General features: G+C 37.5%; 1 protein-coding gene across 5 annotated transcripts in view; it reads left to right on the top strand.

Annotated features, from left to right (window-relative positions):
• Window positions 1–15,100, top strand: part of LOC105212329 (uncharacterized) — a 96,531-nt gene that overhangs the window by 13,640 nt on the left and 67,791 nt on the right. For all 5 annotated transcript variants that reach the window (XR_008470972.1, XR_008470969.1, XM_054229416.1 and 2 more), the window contains exons 3-6: window positions 776–980; window positions 3,565–3,687; window positions 3,753–4,082; window positions 4,145–4,925. Coding sequence is in view for 3 of the 5 variants with exons in the window: in XM_054229416.1 (XP_054085391.1) it covers window positions 776–980; window positions 3,565–3,687; window positions 3,753–4,082; window positions 4,145–4,925 (1,439 nt within the window). In the remaining 2 variants the exon portion in view is untranslated. The remainder of the gene's footprint in view (window positions 1–775; window positions 981–3,564; window positions 3,688–3,752; window positions 4,083–4,144; window positions 4,926–15,100) is intronic.

The raw sequence follows: 15,100 nt of genomic DNA, 5'->3' as shown, positions 1-15,100 counted from the left end.
ATATTCTCCATATAAGCGCTACCGCTTTATTCATTCACTTCGAAGATGCTTTTCTACTACAATTTCAATTCTCGATAATGATCTGCTAATGCAGTTGTTGGTCTCAATTGCAGCGAAAATCACAAGGCATGTGTGCTCAGTCTACTGCGTTGCAGCGCTGCCTAACATCGTACTAATTAGCTGGCTTGAATTCGCTAATTGCAACAACATTTTCAAGGACACGAATGGTGTGTAGGAAATGTGAACACAACGCGCATTTACAAAATGCTATTGAACATCGCTCGCAGAGAGCAGCAGTGAGTTGCCAATCTGCCGGTCTTTTGTTATGTAAACAGTTAGTTTTCTATGTAATGTAAAAAAGTGTGCTTCCAGCTATTGCACTTTGAAGTCAAGCCTTTGGACATTTTTGATTTACTAATCAATTTTGAGGTGTTTACAGTTATCCTCGAACTGTTATCGAATTCCCAAAACGAAGATAATTTTTATCTCGTCTGGTGTATTCAATAATTGCTTTCTGGACTTAGGAAAGCATTTTTTCAATGAAAATTTTGAAAAATAACCAACGTATATAGTCACACTTATTGGATCGACAGACAACTCGCTCAGAATGATCGCAAACGTTGCGCGCAGTACGCATGCGTATGTCATTAGACCGAAGCTAGGTAGTTGAAACTACGCAACCGCACACATATTGAACTAATTTTTATACCAAAGAATGCGATTTACTTTCATAACGTAATTAATAAAACTATGTACATTTAAAATATGTTTTCAGACGCAAACAAGATGAGGTCGTCTCATTAGAAATGCAAATACGTCAACGCTCCGAGGAGCAGAAGAAATCAGGCATCGAATTGGGTGCAATTTGCCACATATGCCTTCAAACGAAATTCGCCGATGGTATCGGACATATTTGCCATTATTGCAACATCGTCTGCTGTGCGCGTTGTGGCGGAAAAGTGACACTGCGCAGCAACAAGGTAAGTGCGTGTAATCGGATAACTGTACCGTTGTTTAATTAATACTCTGGCACCGGCACTGCCACTGACGGTGAATGACAGGAAGCGAAGCAAAAGTCCAATTAGCAGTACGACTACGAAGTTTATGAATAGGTTAATGCTAGTTGCGCAAAATTATATGAAACATGAGTGCATAAATACGCAGGTGGTTTATTATGCAGCATATGTGGGTATGCATGTGAATATGCTTATGCACATATGACAGGCTGATAAGTTTTAAAAGCAAATTTGACAGGCAGGTATTTGCAGGTATTGCAACGTGTTACAATATGCGCACTTGATTTTGGAAAGTGCATTTAAACTGTTTAATTTATTTTTTTTTTAAGATTCACTTTCAAGGCATAGAGGTGTTTTTTGGTTATTATTATAAAAAAAAATAAAAGACCTCAAATTGGGGAAAATACAGTTTTTGAATACTCCAAGTTGAAGTTGTTAGATTGGCATAGAATATATAAAAAAATTTTGAAGAAACACAATTCTTCGTTTGAACGATTGTCGATATTTCTAGATTATCTATTAATTTGTGACGAAAGATCATAGGACTGGCTTGAATAAAAATGAAATCTTAAATATGTCACCAACAAGTCTAAACTAATAATATAATTAAATTGATTGCAAATAATATGCTTCAAGGACATACATATATATTTAAGTACGAATTAGTTGTCAAGCGGTAATATATAGCGCACACGCTTATAATGGCATACTGCGGACACATACTCATACATACAATTATATGCACATACCACATGTAATTCTCGTCTGTTTATGATTGCTTTCTTTTCGACATTGCCATTGTCTTAGCGAAAAGTATTAGCACTTACATGACCTTGATTTTAACTTAATTTATGTGCTGGACATAACGCATGTGATGCCGCGATGTCTTGCGTATGTGGGTCAGATGAGAGTGCGATAGGCGAGTTAAAAAATACATATGTATATGTATATGCTTTATTGTGGATAACTGGTTTTGGCAATATATCGAGTTCTAAACAGCATAAACACACAACATAAAGTGGTGCCTGTATGCATATACATGCTTTGAAGGGAACATGGTGTTACATGGCGTATGAGTAACACATTTTTTCAAACTCTTCACTATACATTTATGTGTGGTTATCAGTTATTTTACTGTAAAAATAATGTTTTAATGATAACCTAACGACGACATACTGGCTGCCATTATGATTTCACGCTAAGCAATGTAACAGCATTTCGTGTAAATATTTATTTAAATAAAACAGTTTGCGGAATTTCTCAGTATTATAACATTGCATTTAGCTGTAATTTTAGTTAACAGTGTCCTGAAACCGTTGTATTCGTTACGAAGAAATGTTATGGTATTTTGTTGTTTTTTTCTGTTACTGATTTTGTATTTCGCCACTAGCCATCGAAAATAAAAGTTAAATTTGAATTGTTATTCGCGTGTGCTCGCTGAGTTGGATTTTCCACTGTTTTTCGGAACCCATAAATCAGCTATAAATTGACTCACATTCATATTTTTCAGAAATCATGCCATGTATTTCCTACTTTTTCATGCAAGACAGCTACATATATGTATATTACTTCGTTTGACTTTTTGTTGCTTTGGCCCTAATCGAATACAACTTCGTTCCCCGAAGCGAATATTTTCCAAACATTAGTTTTTAGTTCAGTTTCTTTAGAAAGTCAACATTTTACAATCTCTATTTTTTGCAATTTTTTTGCTGATGAAGATTAATATAATATGTCGATGTAGGCATCTGTTCTTTATATATATATTTTAAGTCGCATTTCGGGCGGCGAAAGCACTCACAGCATACATAGTACAACTGACAGATAACGACCACATAATACGATTCTAAACCCCAAGATATTCCTCTGTTCGCCGCACACGCTTCATGCATCACCAAATACCATACTGAATTCAGTAAAAGCGGTGATAGCACACTCATTTGCCTGACACCAGTTCGAACTTCGATGTCACTTTACGTGACAGCAGCTCCTGAGCACAGCCGTTTTATAAGTTTATTTAATATTTCCAGAATTCGCTTCTATGCTAGGGCTCTCCAAATCGCATCATGTTTGAGAGTGTGGAACGCTTTCTCAAAACCGATAAAGCACAGATGGAGAGGAGTTCGCCACTATTCTATATGTCTAACTAATTTTCGGGATTATATTATTTTTAATAAAATTTTCAAAACCAAACATGTTTAATAAAATTGTATAACTTTATGTGTGAACTCGAATGTGTTGACTTGGATTTCTTTTAGTTCTTTTCACAATAATGTATATGATGACAGCTATTTGGGAAAGAATTAATGAAGTTGTTAAGAAATAGGGTTTAAAAGGTGATAAAGCAATAACGACCAAAAATAACTGTTGTGGATTAAAGAAACAAAATAAGTTTTCTTATGTTGTTTATTCTACAAACTCCATTCAAATTCAAAGAGCAACGAGAGCATCGGTATTTCAATATTAAGTTAGTTGTGACATTTTAATTAAAGAAACACGACTATCCTATAGAGAATAAATTAAAATAATATTTTTAATATTTTAACTTTAGGTAATATGGGTTTGTATACTCTGCCGCAAGAAGCAGGAACTACTTTCAAAGACTGGACAATGGATGAACAAGGGACAGCAACAGGATAGCTTCCTGCGACGCATCGAGCCCGATGGCAGTAGTGTAAGTGCAACAATAAGAATAAAACATATTAATTTAGACAACTTAAATATATATTGTTTGAATAGGATATTTCGCAGCAGGCAATAGTCGACACGCATGACACGCTGGACAAACGCCCGAAATTGGAGCGAACGCGCAGCGCTGCCGAGAAAGAGAATCTGCCCATGCAACGAACGGGCAGTGTGCTGCGCCGGCAATATTCCCAACAAGAGACGCCCACAAATCGGCGCATGTCGGTCACCGACAGCGGCGCCGATGTGAGCCCTGGACAACAACAGCGTCAACGGCCCATGCATCAGCAACAGATGCAACAACAATACGGAGCGCAAGGTGAACAACAGCAAGCGGGTGGCGGGCAGCGTCCATATCCAGACGATGATCCACGCTACTATCAGGTATGGTATAGGAAAATCATGAAGTGAATTATTTAATTATTTATGAAATGGTAACCGAACAGGGTGAATTGGACGGCTTGATGCGACAGCATCCACATTTGGCGCATCCAAGCCAATTGCAAAAACAGCAGCAGCAAGAACAAAGCTATCATCAGCCGCAGTTGCATCAACCGCCTCTGCAACAACAACAACAGCCACATGCACAGCACTCGCAATATCAACATCAGCAGCAACATCAGCAACAGCAACAGCAACAGCAAAAACTGCAACAACCAGCCGTATCACAACAACAACAACAACAGGCGTATCATGGCGCACAGCAACGTAATTTACCACCACAGAACCAACAACATCCGCCGCCACATTCGGTGCAACAACAGCAACAACAATTTCAACAGTCACAAGCGCTGCGTTCGCATATGCAATCGCATCAACAGTTGCCCACACAGGCGTCGGCTGGTATGACACAACAACAGCAACAACAGCCGTTGCAACAACAAAGACTTCCATATCAGCACTCATACAATCCACAAACGGCACAACTGCCGACGCCGCCGTTGAGTGGCGGCCCAAACGCCGGAGGCGGCGGCGGCGGCGGCGTCGTCGGATCATATCAGAAACCGGCGCCACTGTCGCGCAATCTCACCATTAGCGGTGGTCACGCCATGGATATGGCAAGCTATCCGCAACAGAAACAACTTCAACAACAACCACAGCAACAACGACGCCCATTAGTCGGAGCACAGTATGGTGCACCGCAACAGCAGCGATCCTTCAGCAGCTCTGAAGAGGAAATCCAAGCTCACATGCTGGCGCCACACGCCGCCGAATATGATTACGATGGTAAGTCGACTCGTTTTGTCCAATTTGCGTATGTTCTTTTACCCTCACTCTCTGTCTTTCCCTCTACAAAATACACTTGCCACTATTTACTTACTATAATGAAACATTTGTGAACTAAAACAATTGCTCGCACTCACTACTAATTGAGTATTTGATTAAACTTTTAATGATATATTTTAATTTTATGTTTAACAATTTTTTTATTAAAATTGCTTAAATGAAAATCTCGTGTAACATATTAAGATAAGTATTAAATTGCAGAAATTTCTAATTCGGTTCAGCGGTATTTTTGAACTCGCTGCAAAAGTCCCTAATAACCGCCTCACTGGTTTGTTATCTCTTTCGTTGGGCGTAACTGCTACCATTTACAAATGCAAATGCAAATTTCGATTTAAAAAGGAAATATTTTTTTATTTATTTTTAGTATATTCTTCACATGAAAATCATTTCGTTTGTTTTTCAGCACAGATTGTACACTTATACTTAATAACACGAATAGATTGCTAAGGATTAAGTTAAGTTAAGATACTAGTACTATTAGTATTGTACTATATTGTATTCTTATTAATATATATTAGATATGTATATATTTATCCTGTTAGTATATATCTATAGTGTCAAGTTTTAAAAACACATAAAAAGCTCGCTTATTTTGAGGTTGTCGTTAGTTTAAGATTTAAGTTTTAATCCTAAATTAGCAGTAGTAGTAGTATAGTTAAAAATCGTCTTTACCCTGCAACAAAAGTTGCTAAGAAAGTATTATAGTTTTTTTGTATGTCATATCACAATGATCAGAGTGACGAGACGAGTCAAAATCCGAATGTCTGTCTGTCCGTCCGTCCGTGCAACGGATAACTTGAGTAAAACTTGAGATTGAACTAACGAAACTTTGTACACATATTCCTTTGGACCGTGAGAGGGTTGCTTTCGAAAATGGGCAACCACTGCCACGCCCACAAAATAGCGAAAACAAAAAACACAAAGAATCGTCCTAGTAAGGGCCATATTTGGATGTAATTTTTTTGTAGAAGTGGGCATGGTCCCGCCCCCAAATACGGTTTTTGTATATATCTCGCAAACCAATAAAGCTATATAAACCAAACTTTCTGCAGTCGGTTACCTTACGTACCCCACCATACTCTATGAAAGTAGTTGAAATTAGATAATAATCACGCCCACCTTCCATACATAGGTTAGGTTGAAAATTACTACTACTACTAAAAACGTCAGAACCATCAAATTTGACAAAATGGAAGTGGCGTCGCCCACTTATGGGTCAAAAATCATATCTCCGAAACTACTCGACCAATTTCAATGAAATTCGTTTTGTAATATTTTCCTAGCATCCCAGTGATATGTTGTGGAAATAGGCCAAATCGGTTCACAACCACGCCTACTTCCCATATACCAGAACTCTGAAGTCGGTCTGAATTGTTTACTTTACAATATATAACTTACACTAGTGAAGATATCGGAACAGAACTTTGCACAGATACTACATTTATAGTGTGGCATTGCCCTTCCAAAAATCGTCGAAATCGGACCATAAATTTTCAAGGCCCCATATATCGATCAATCTAATTTTTTTTTACCGAAAATATAGGTAAGTCTCTCAGATATTTTGAAGAAATTCGGAGGGAATATCTTTCTTTTAATAATATGTCTCCGTGCCTAAAATACCTTAAATCGGGTCATAATTTCACCTAACTCCCATATACTTAATATTAGGGTTTTCAAACCTTCAATGGACCTTATACCATATATATGACGAATATGTGGGTAAAATTGTATATTATTAATATAAATAAAGTTAAATAAATAAATTGCGAGAGCATAAAATGTTCACTTACACCCGAACTTAGCCCTTCCTTACTTGTTTATAAATCACTTGTCATTTTACGGTTAATAAGCTTCGCATTGGAAATATTGCCGCCTTCGGAATATTTTGCATATGAAGGCTAATATTTATTTAATTATGTGGGATGGAACAATTCTGGCTGCTTGAGGGTCTAGTAAGTTGCATTATTGCTCTTCAATATGGCTGGAAAAGTGCATCACTGGAGAAAATGTAATTAAACAACGAATTTTATTCATTACGAATTGCTGATGACAATTAACCACATATATTTGCTTTGATAAATTGAAATCAATATATGACTAATATATGGTAGTCTTCGGCATTGTAAGGTATTTTGAAATTTTTATACTCTCGCAACCTGTTGCTCAGAGTATTATAGTTTTGTTCACATAACGGTTGTTTGTGTCACCAAGAAATAAAAGAGTTAGATATGGGGTTAAATATATATAAATGATCAGTATGACGAGTGGATTTGAAATCCGGATGTCTGTCCGTCCGTCTGTCCGTCTGTCCGTGCAAGCGATAACTTGGGTAAAAATTAAGATATCTTAATGAAACTAGGAACACACATTCCTTGGCACCCTGAAGAGGTTGCTTTCAAAAATGGGCAAAATCGGTCCACTGCCACGCCCACAAAATGGCGGAAACCGAAAACCTATACAGTGTCATAACTAAGCCATAAATAAAGTTATAAAAATAAAATTTGGAACATAGGATCGCATTAGTGCATGTAATTTTTTTTGAAAAGTGGGTGTGACCCCGCCCCCAAATATATTTTTTGTATATAACTCGCAAACCAATCAAGCTATATAAACCAAACTTTCTGTAGTCGATTCTCTTACGTATCCCACCACACACCATGAAAATAGTTGAAATCGGATAATAACCACGCCCACCTCCCATACAAAGGTTAGGCTGAAAATTACTAAAAGTGGGTTAACTCACTAACGAAAAACGTCAGAAATACTAAATTTCACATAAGAAATGGCAGGAGGAAGCTGCACTCAGATTTTTTTACAAAATGGAAAAAGGGTGTGGCGTCGCCCACTTATGGGTCAAAAACCATATCTCAGGAACTACTCGACCGATTTCAATGAAACTTGGTTTGTAATAGTTTCCTTACCTCCCAATAATATGTTGTGAAAATTGGCCAAATCGTTTCATAGCCACGCCTACTTCCTATATACCAGAACTTTGAAGACGATCTGGATCGTTTACTTTACAATATATAAAGTAAGCACTAGCGAAGATATCCATTCTAAAAATCGCCAAAATCGGACCATAGGTTTTCAAGGCCCCATATATCGAACATGAGGACCTCGGTGCTTCTAACCTAATATTATAGTTTCCAACTTTCAATGGACTTTATACAATATATATGACGAATATGTGGGTCAAATTGTGTATTATATAATATTAATTAAGTTAAATAAATAAATTGCGAGAGTATAAAATGTTCGGTTACACCCGAACTTAGTCCTTCCTTACTTGTTAGCTTTCTTAATTTTCCCCAGAATATTTGAATTGTTCGTGATCTGGGGATGTTAATGCAGCTAAGAAACTAATTCACACAAAATAGTTCAAAAATGTCCATGAAATGGTATGATGGCTTACACAAACGTATAAGTCTATAAGTGTTATCTGCGAGCAAGGTGCACTGTAGTTATGTATCTCTTCAATATGTGAACATATACGATAAGAGTTTCAAAGTCGTGTAGACTGCTGTTAGGAGTCCCCCTTCTTGCCGCTGTTAAGTTGTACATATACATACATTATTGGGTTATTGGTTGTTGGTAGCTGCTGCCCTCCTTGCTGACCTGAAAACACAATTTGCAAGCGCATAACAACAACGAAATGCAACAAAACAACTGGGACAAAAACAAATGGAAATTGTATGTTAACCACAACTACAATTATGACCACCGCAAAGCTAGAAGACGCTTCTTTCTCTCATTTTGGGGCAATTTCCCGTAACAACACAGGCACACCGACCCATACATCGTAACAAACGAAAAATGTAGAAACTTTCGTTTTTGACATAACAGTAACACAACAACAGCGTTAGGCCGCGTCAACTGCAGGCACAGCAGCAGCAACGTACAATATGCATGCCGTTACATTGCTAACATGCGATCGTGTGTTTTTCTGTGTGTGTGTGTCTATCCGTGCATTGTGAGCACAATACTACCAGATTATTAATTTTTTTGTGGTTATATGCATTCTTAATCAATTTTTTGTATCGAATACTGAAACATGGTGTCGCTTTTTTGCTTTTTTAATTATTTGCCTTTTTATTTTAGGCATTTCCTTAGCTTTTGGGGAGTGCCAATTTTTTGTTTCTCTCCACTTGGCGGCGCCATCGCCATCAATGCGGCTTACACAATTTTAGCGGGTAACATTTACTTTTGCAGCCCATAAGATTTATTACGCTAATTAGAGAGCAGAAGCGAAGCGGTCGTGCATAAAAAACGCTCACACACACAAGCACACACGCATTTATGTATACATTTGTGTATAACTTTGTAATTTGTAATTGTTTGAAGGCGACTGCAACAGCGTCCAGCACTTGTTCTTGAACTTGAAACCAATGTGACTGTAACTTTTCGCAGTTGCTGTTTGGCTTTGTATTTAACGTAGTTCCCGGAAGTTGCATTAATGATTGCAGTGAAACACCTACACTCCAAGTGTAGATGTATATAGCACATATGTATGGAAATGATATGCATGTGCGCATTTGCTTTACCGTTAGTATGTGGCTTGTAATAAAAGTTATTTAATGACTATTTATGACAATGATAATTATTGTAGCACTGCTAACGAAAGTCAGACGTCCAACACATATGCAATGCATTGCGAACTTATTATCGAGTTTCTGCAGTTGTTTCCCCGTATGATAAAACTCTGCGCAAATTAGCGTAATTTTGCGCTCTCTCATATTGCATGGAACTGTGATGAACTGGTGTTCTAATAGAAAAAATATGAAACTAGCGGTGTAAAACTTTTAAGTGGCGTTAACCACGGGAGTTGTTTCTTTATTGAAAAAACATGTTCGTTTGAAAAACGGCTTTACAGAGTTGAAAAATGGTTTTATGGTTTCAACTATTACATTATCGAGATAAAAGAATTAAATAGGCACAGAGTATGGTGACCACAGAAAAAAATGTAAAAATTAATTATAACTCGACAATGGAGCTGTCAGAAATAATTATCTCTGATAAAGCCTTTAATATTTTTAAAAGCAAAACTTTTACTTTTAATTTGAAAACACGCTTTCATTTTCAGAAATAAGCTCACACCTAACCCATCCCATGCCCAACCGTGCCACCGCAGTCGCCCTTAGCGAAACTTTTTATATACGATTTTTTGTTAAGCATGCCAATCGTAATCACGACAGTTAGCAGTTAAAATGTTGGCTGAATGTTGCCTTCTAGAGGCGTTAAATCCCATTATATTGACGGTAATTTTACTGGGCCATTTCTGGAAATTAACGAGTCGCCTTCATGTTTAGATGTGAAGCATGCGCCGGCACCGTTTTGTTGGAAATGCCGCATCGATTTGATCAAATTCCGGGAAAAAAGTGGGTCAACATCATGTTATAACACTCACAGTTGATGGTATCGGCATTTCCTGTCTCATTTCGAAAGAAATATGGCCAGATGCTGCCACCATGCCGTCAATTTTTGGGGTTGCAATTGCGTTTCCTGAACCACACGAGGATTTGACGCAATCCAATAGAGACTATTTGATTTGTTGACGAAGCCATTAAGTCAGAAATGAAGAGCCCTTAGAGTAGCCAATGGAGAATATGAGTTTGCATAATATTATTGGACAATTTCCAAGCGTTGCCCAATTTTTTTTTTCAATATTCATTCATTTACTGAATCTGCTCTTTAAAGCCTAACAATAAGTTATAAAATCTTAAATCTTAGTAAAACTAGAAAAGCTCAACCAGGTACTTGAGTTGTTTTGTTGAAACGTTGCTCTTTAGTATGCAGGCATATCTCTTCTTTTTAGACGTGATTGATTACAGGATTATACTAAAACATTAGCCAACGGGTTTGGGTGATCACGGAGTTTAGATATATATTTCAATCTGCTGTCCTTTACTCCTTTCTTTATCATAGGGATACTAAGATCTTTATGGATATTATCATTGCGCATGTACCATGGTGAGCACGTAATTGTTCTAAGCATTTTCGTACCATAGTGACGTCAAGTAATAAAATACTTACTGAACTTCTTCTTCTTGACTGGCGTAGACACCGCTTACGCGGTTATAGCCGAGTCCACAACAGCGCGCCACGCATCTCTCCTTTTGGCAGTTTCCTTCTCCACCTGGTCCTTCCATCGGAGTGGAGGCCCCACTCTTCCTCGGCTTCCACCAGCGGGTACTGCATCGAAAAGTTTCAGAGCTGGGGCACTTTCGTCGATTCGAACAACATGACCTAGCCAGCGTAGCCGCTGTCTTTTTATTCGCTGGACTATGTCTATGTCATCGAACAACACATGCAGCTCAACATTCCATCTTCTGCGGTATTCGCCGTTGCCAATGTTTAAGGGACTATAAATCTTCCGCAAAGCCTTTCTCTCGAAAACTCCTAGTGCCGTCTCATCGGATGTTGACACCGTCCACGCTTCTGCACCATAAAGTAGGACGGGAATGCTGAGGGACTTGTAGAGTTTAGTTTTTGTTCGTCGAGAGAAGACTTTACTTTTCAATTGCCTACTCAGTCCATAGTAGCACCTGTTGGCAAGAGTGATTCTGCGTTGAATTTCAAGACTGACATTAGTATCGGTGTTGATGCTGGTGCCTAGGTATACGAAATTATCTACAACTTCAAAGTTATGACTGTCAAAAGTGACGTGGGAGGCAAGACGCGAATGCGCTGACTGTTTTTTTTTTTGATGACAGGAGATATTTCATCTTATCCTCGTTCACCACCACCAGGCCCATACGATTCGCTTCCTTATCCAAAAGCAGAACTAACGTCGCGGGCGTTGTGTTCAATGATATCGATAACATCGGCGTACAACAGCTGATGTACACTCTCATAGAAAATTGTACCTTCTCTATTTAGCTCTGCAGCTTATTTTTTCTCCAGCATCAGCTTAAAGAAGTCACCTTGCCTGAAACCTCGTTTGGTATCGAACGGCTCGGAGAGGCCCTTCCCGATCCTGACGGAGCTTTTGGTGTTGCTCACCGTCAGCTTCTTAATTCTCCCAGCGAATATTTCAATTGTTGGTGATCTGGGGATGTTAAATGCAGCTAAGAAACTAGCTCACACTAGACAGAAAATAGTTCAAAAATGTTCATGAAATGGTATTGTAGCTTACACAAACGTACAAACGTGTTATCTGCGAGCAAGGTGCATTGTAGTTCTGTATGTCTTCACTATGTGAACATATACGATAAGAGTTTCAAAGTCGTATAGACTGTTGCTAGGCCTTGTTCTTGCCGCTGTTCAGTTGTACATATTTTTACTATACGGTATTGTTGTTGTTTGGTTGCGTTTTCATTATGTTTTCTTTTTGTTGGTTGTTTGGCCGTACATTACTGGGTTATTGGTTGTTGGTAGCTGCTGCCCTCCTTGCTGACCTGAAAACACAATTTGCAATCGCATAACAACAACGAAATGCAACAAAACGACTCGGACAAAAACAAATGCAAATTGTATGTTAACCACAAGAACAATTATGACCACAGCAATGCTAGAAGACGCCACTTTCTCTCATTTTGGCGCAATTTCCCGTAACAACACAGGCACACCGACCTATGCACCTTTACAAACTTTCTTTTTTGACATAACAATAACACAGCAACAGCGTTAGGCCTCGTCAGCCTCGTACAATATGCATGCCGTTACATTGTTGAAATGCGAACGTGTGTGCTCGTGTATAGGGAGTACACAATATTTCGAGATTATTAATTTTAGTTGTTGTTATATGCATTCTTAAGCGATATTTTTTTATCTAATACTGAAACATGTTTCCGTTATTTTCCTTTTCATTTTATTTGCTTTTTTCTTTAAGCATTTCCTTTGTTTTCAGGTTGTGCCAATTTTTGGTTCTTTTCTCTTGGCGGCGCCATCGCCATCAATGCGACTTACACAATTTTAGCGGGTAACATTAATTTTGCAGCGTTTCCCATAAGATTTATTACGCTAATTAGAGAGCAGAAGCAAAGCGGTCGTGCATAAAAAACGCTCACACACGCGCGTATACATTTGCGTAGAATATTTGTAATTATTTGGAGGCGACTGCAACAGCGTCCAGCGTCTAATTTTCACTTGAAGCCAATGCAATTGCAACTTTTCACAGTTGCTATTAGTAACAGTATTCAATACGGTTCGCTGAAATCGCATTAGTTACGCCATTACAGTGAAACACCTACACAATTAGCGTACATATATGTATATATGTATGTACCGTTAGTAAGTGACTTGTAATAAAAGTTATTTAATGACTATTTATGACAATGACAATTGGTGTGACACTGCTAACGGTACTCACGCGTACCGCTCACATATGCGCTATATTGCGAACTTATTTTCGAGTTTCTGCAGTTGTTTGATAAAACTCAGCGCAAATTAACATAATTTTCCCATCTCTCATGTTTCGTGGAATAATAACGAACTGTGATGCTGATAAAAAAGTCTAACATGAGCGGTGCAAAACTTTTAAGTGGCGTTAACCACTGGAGTTGTTTCTTTATTAAAAAAACATGTTCGTTTGAAAAACGGCTTTCCAGAGTTGAAAAATGGTTTTATGGTTTCAACTATTACATTATCGAGATAAAAGAATTAAATAGGCACAGAGTATGGTGACCACAGAAAAAAATATGTTTGAAAAATTAATTAAAACTCGACAATGGAACTGTCAGAAATAATTATCCCTGATAAAGACTTTAATACTTTCAAAAGCAAAAGTTTTGCCTTTAATTCGTAAAAGCTCTTTCATTTTTTATTTTAACTTTAATAGGTTTAACATTGTTAATAAAATTACTGAGTTTTCCATTAGTTTCACACGACTAGTTGCAGTTTTGCCAACAAATGAGGGGTTCACGCGTTTTAAGCCACATTCGTAGCTTTGTGGATTTCACATGAAACATTGTCACTTCAGAAATAAGATAGAAGCTAACCCATCCCATGTTATATACAGTTTTTTTAATCATGTCTATTAAAATCACGACCCACCTAGAGATAGGTGTACACAGTACATATTTATGCATAACAAATTTTCAGTTAGCTGATATGTACATATGCAGAAATTTACAAAGAATTTATAATAATATAACATTTAACATGGAAATCGGGGATACAATTGCGTTTCCTCAACAACGCCAGGCTTTGATTCACACCATAATTTTTTTTTTTGTTGATGAAGCCATTAAGCCAGAAACGAAGAGGCCTTACAGTAGCCACAAGAGAACGTGAATTTGCGTATGCGGACATTTCCAATGAGTCAAAGCCATTTTTAATTTTCGTCTGCACTTTTTAACAAATTTCTCTCTCGAACCAATTTATCGAAATAATTGAGTGCTATATCTATCGTCAAAACATATGAGACCAGTTCTTAAAAAATCTTCTTTTAGAAATAGTATATGGGTGATCCTACGATAAGAGGTTTCCATTGCATAGAGAATACGGCCAATGAGAAACGTTGGTCCCATTTATTTATCTTCTCACATAAGAGCAAGTCACTTTATATATATTTTATTTTCGACGACAAGGGTAAATACATCGGCCAGGGGAGAGACGTAAAGTTTATGGTAGATAATTATTTTATCAAAAGCAAAAAATAAATTTAAAATAGTACGAGTATTACAAATTAGAGGTACTTTCTTTCCCAGATGAATAAACCCAAAAATTAAAATAACAAATCAATATATTCACTCTTTATCCTAAATAAATGAAACAAATCCATATTAATATTATAAATGCGAAAGTAACTCTGTCTGTCTGTTATTCTTTCACGCCTAAACGGCTGATGGTGATAGATGATAACCTAGAAATGGTCATAGGCTATAAATAATCACGCCATCGTTCTTAGGGGGTAGGCAGTAGGCAGATAACTAAATTGAGTTAGTGATTTTTAGTCGCTTTTGTTGGGACTTTTGCTCTATCACGAACAAACGGCTGAACGGATTTTGATGAAATTTAATTAGGAGATATTAATGATTAACAATTTGTTTTACTTCTAATTTACAGTTACATAAATATAATATAAACATGAATTGCTGTTCGTTAGTCTCGCAAAAAGTCGAGAACGGCCAAACCGATCTGGCTAATTTTAGTCTTGAAATATTCGTGGAAGGCCA

Source organism: Zeugodacus cucurbitae, chromosome 2 (assembly GCF_028554725.1).
Source record: "Zeugodacus cucurbitae isolate PBARC_wt_2022May chromosome 2, idZeuCucr1.2, whole genome shotgun sequence".
Taxonomy (NCBI): domain Eukaryota; kingdom Metazoa; phylum Arthropoda; class Insecta; order Diptera; family Tephritidae; genus Zeugodacus; species Zeugodacus cucurbitae.
Note: the sequence above shows the minus strand (reverse complement) of the source record. Positions and strands in the feature narration are given on the sequence as shown.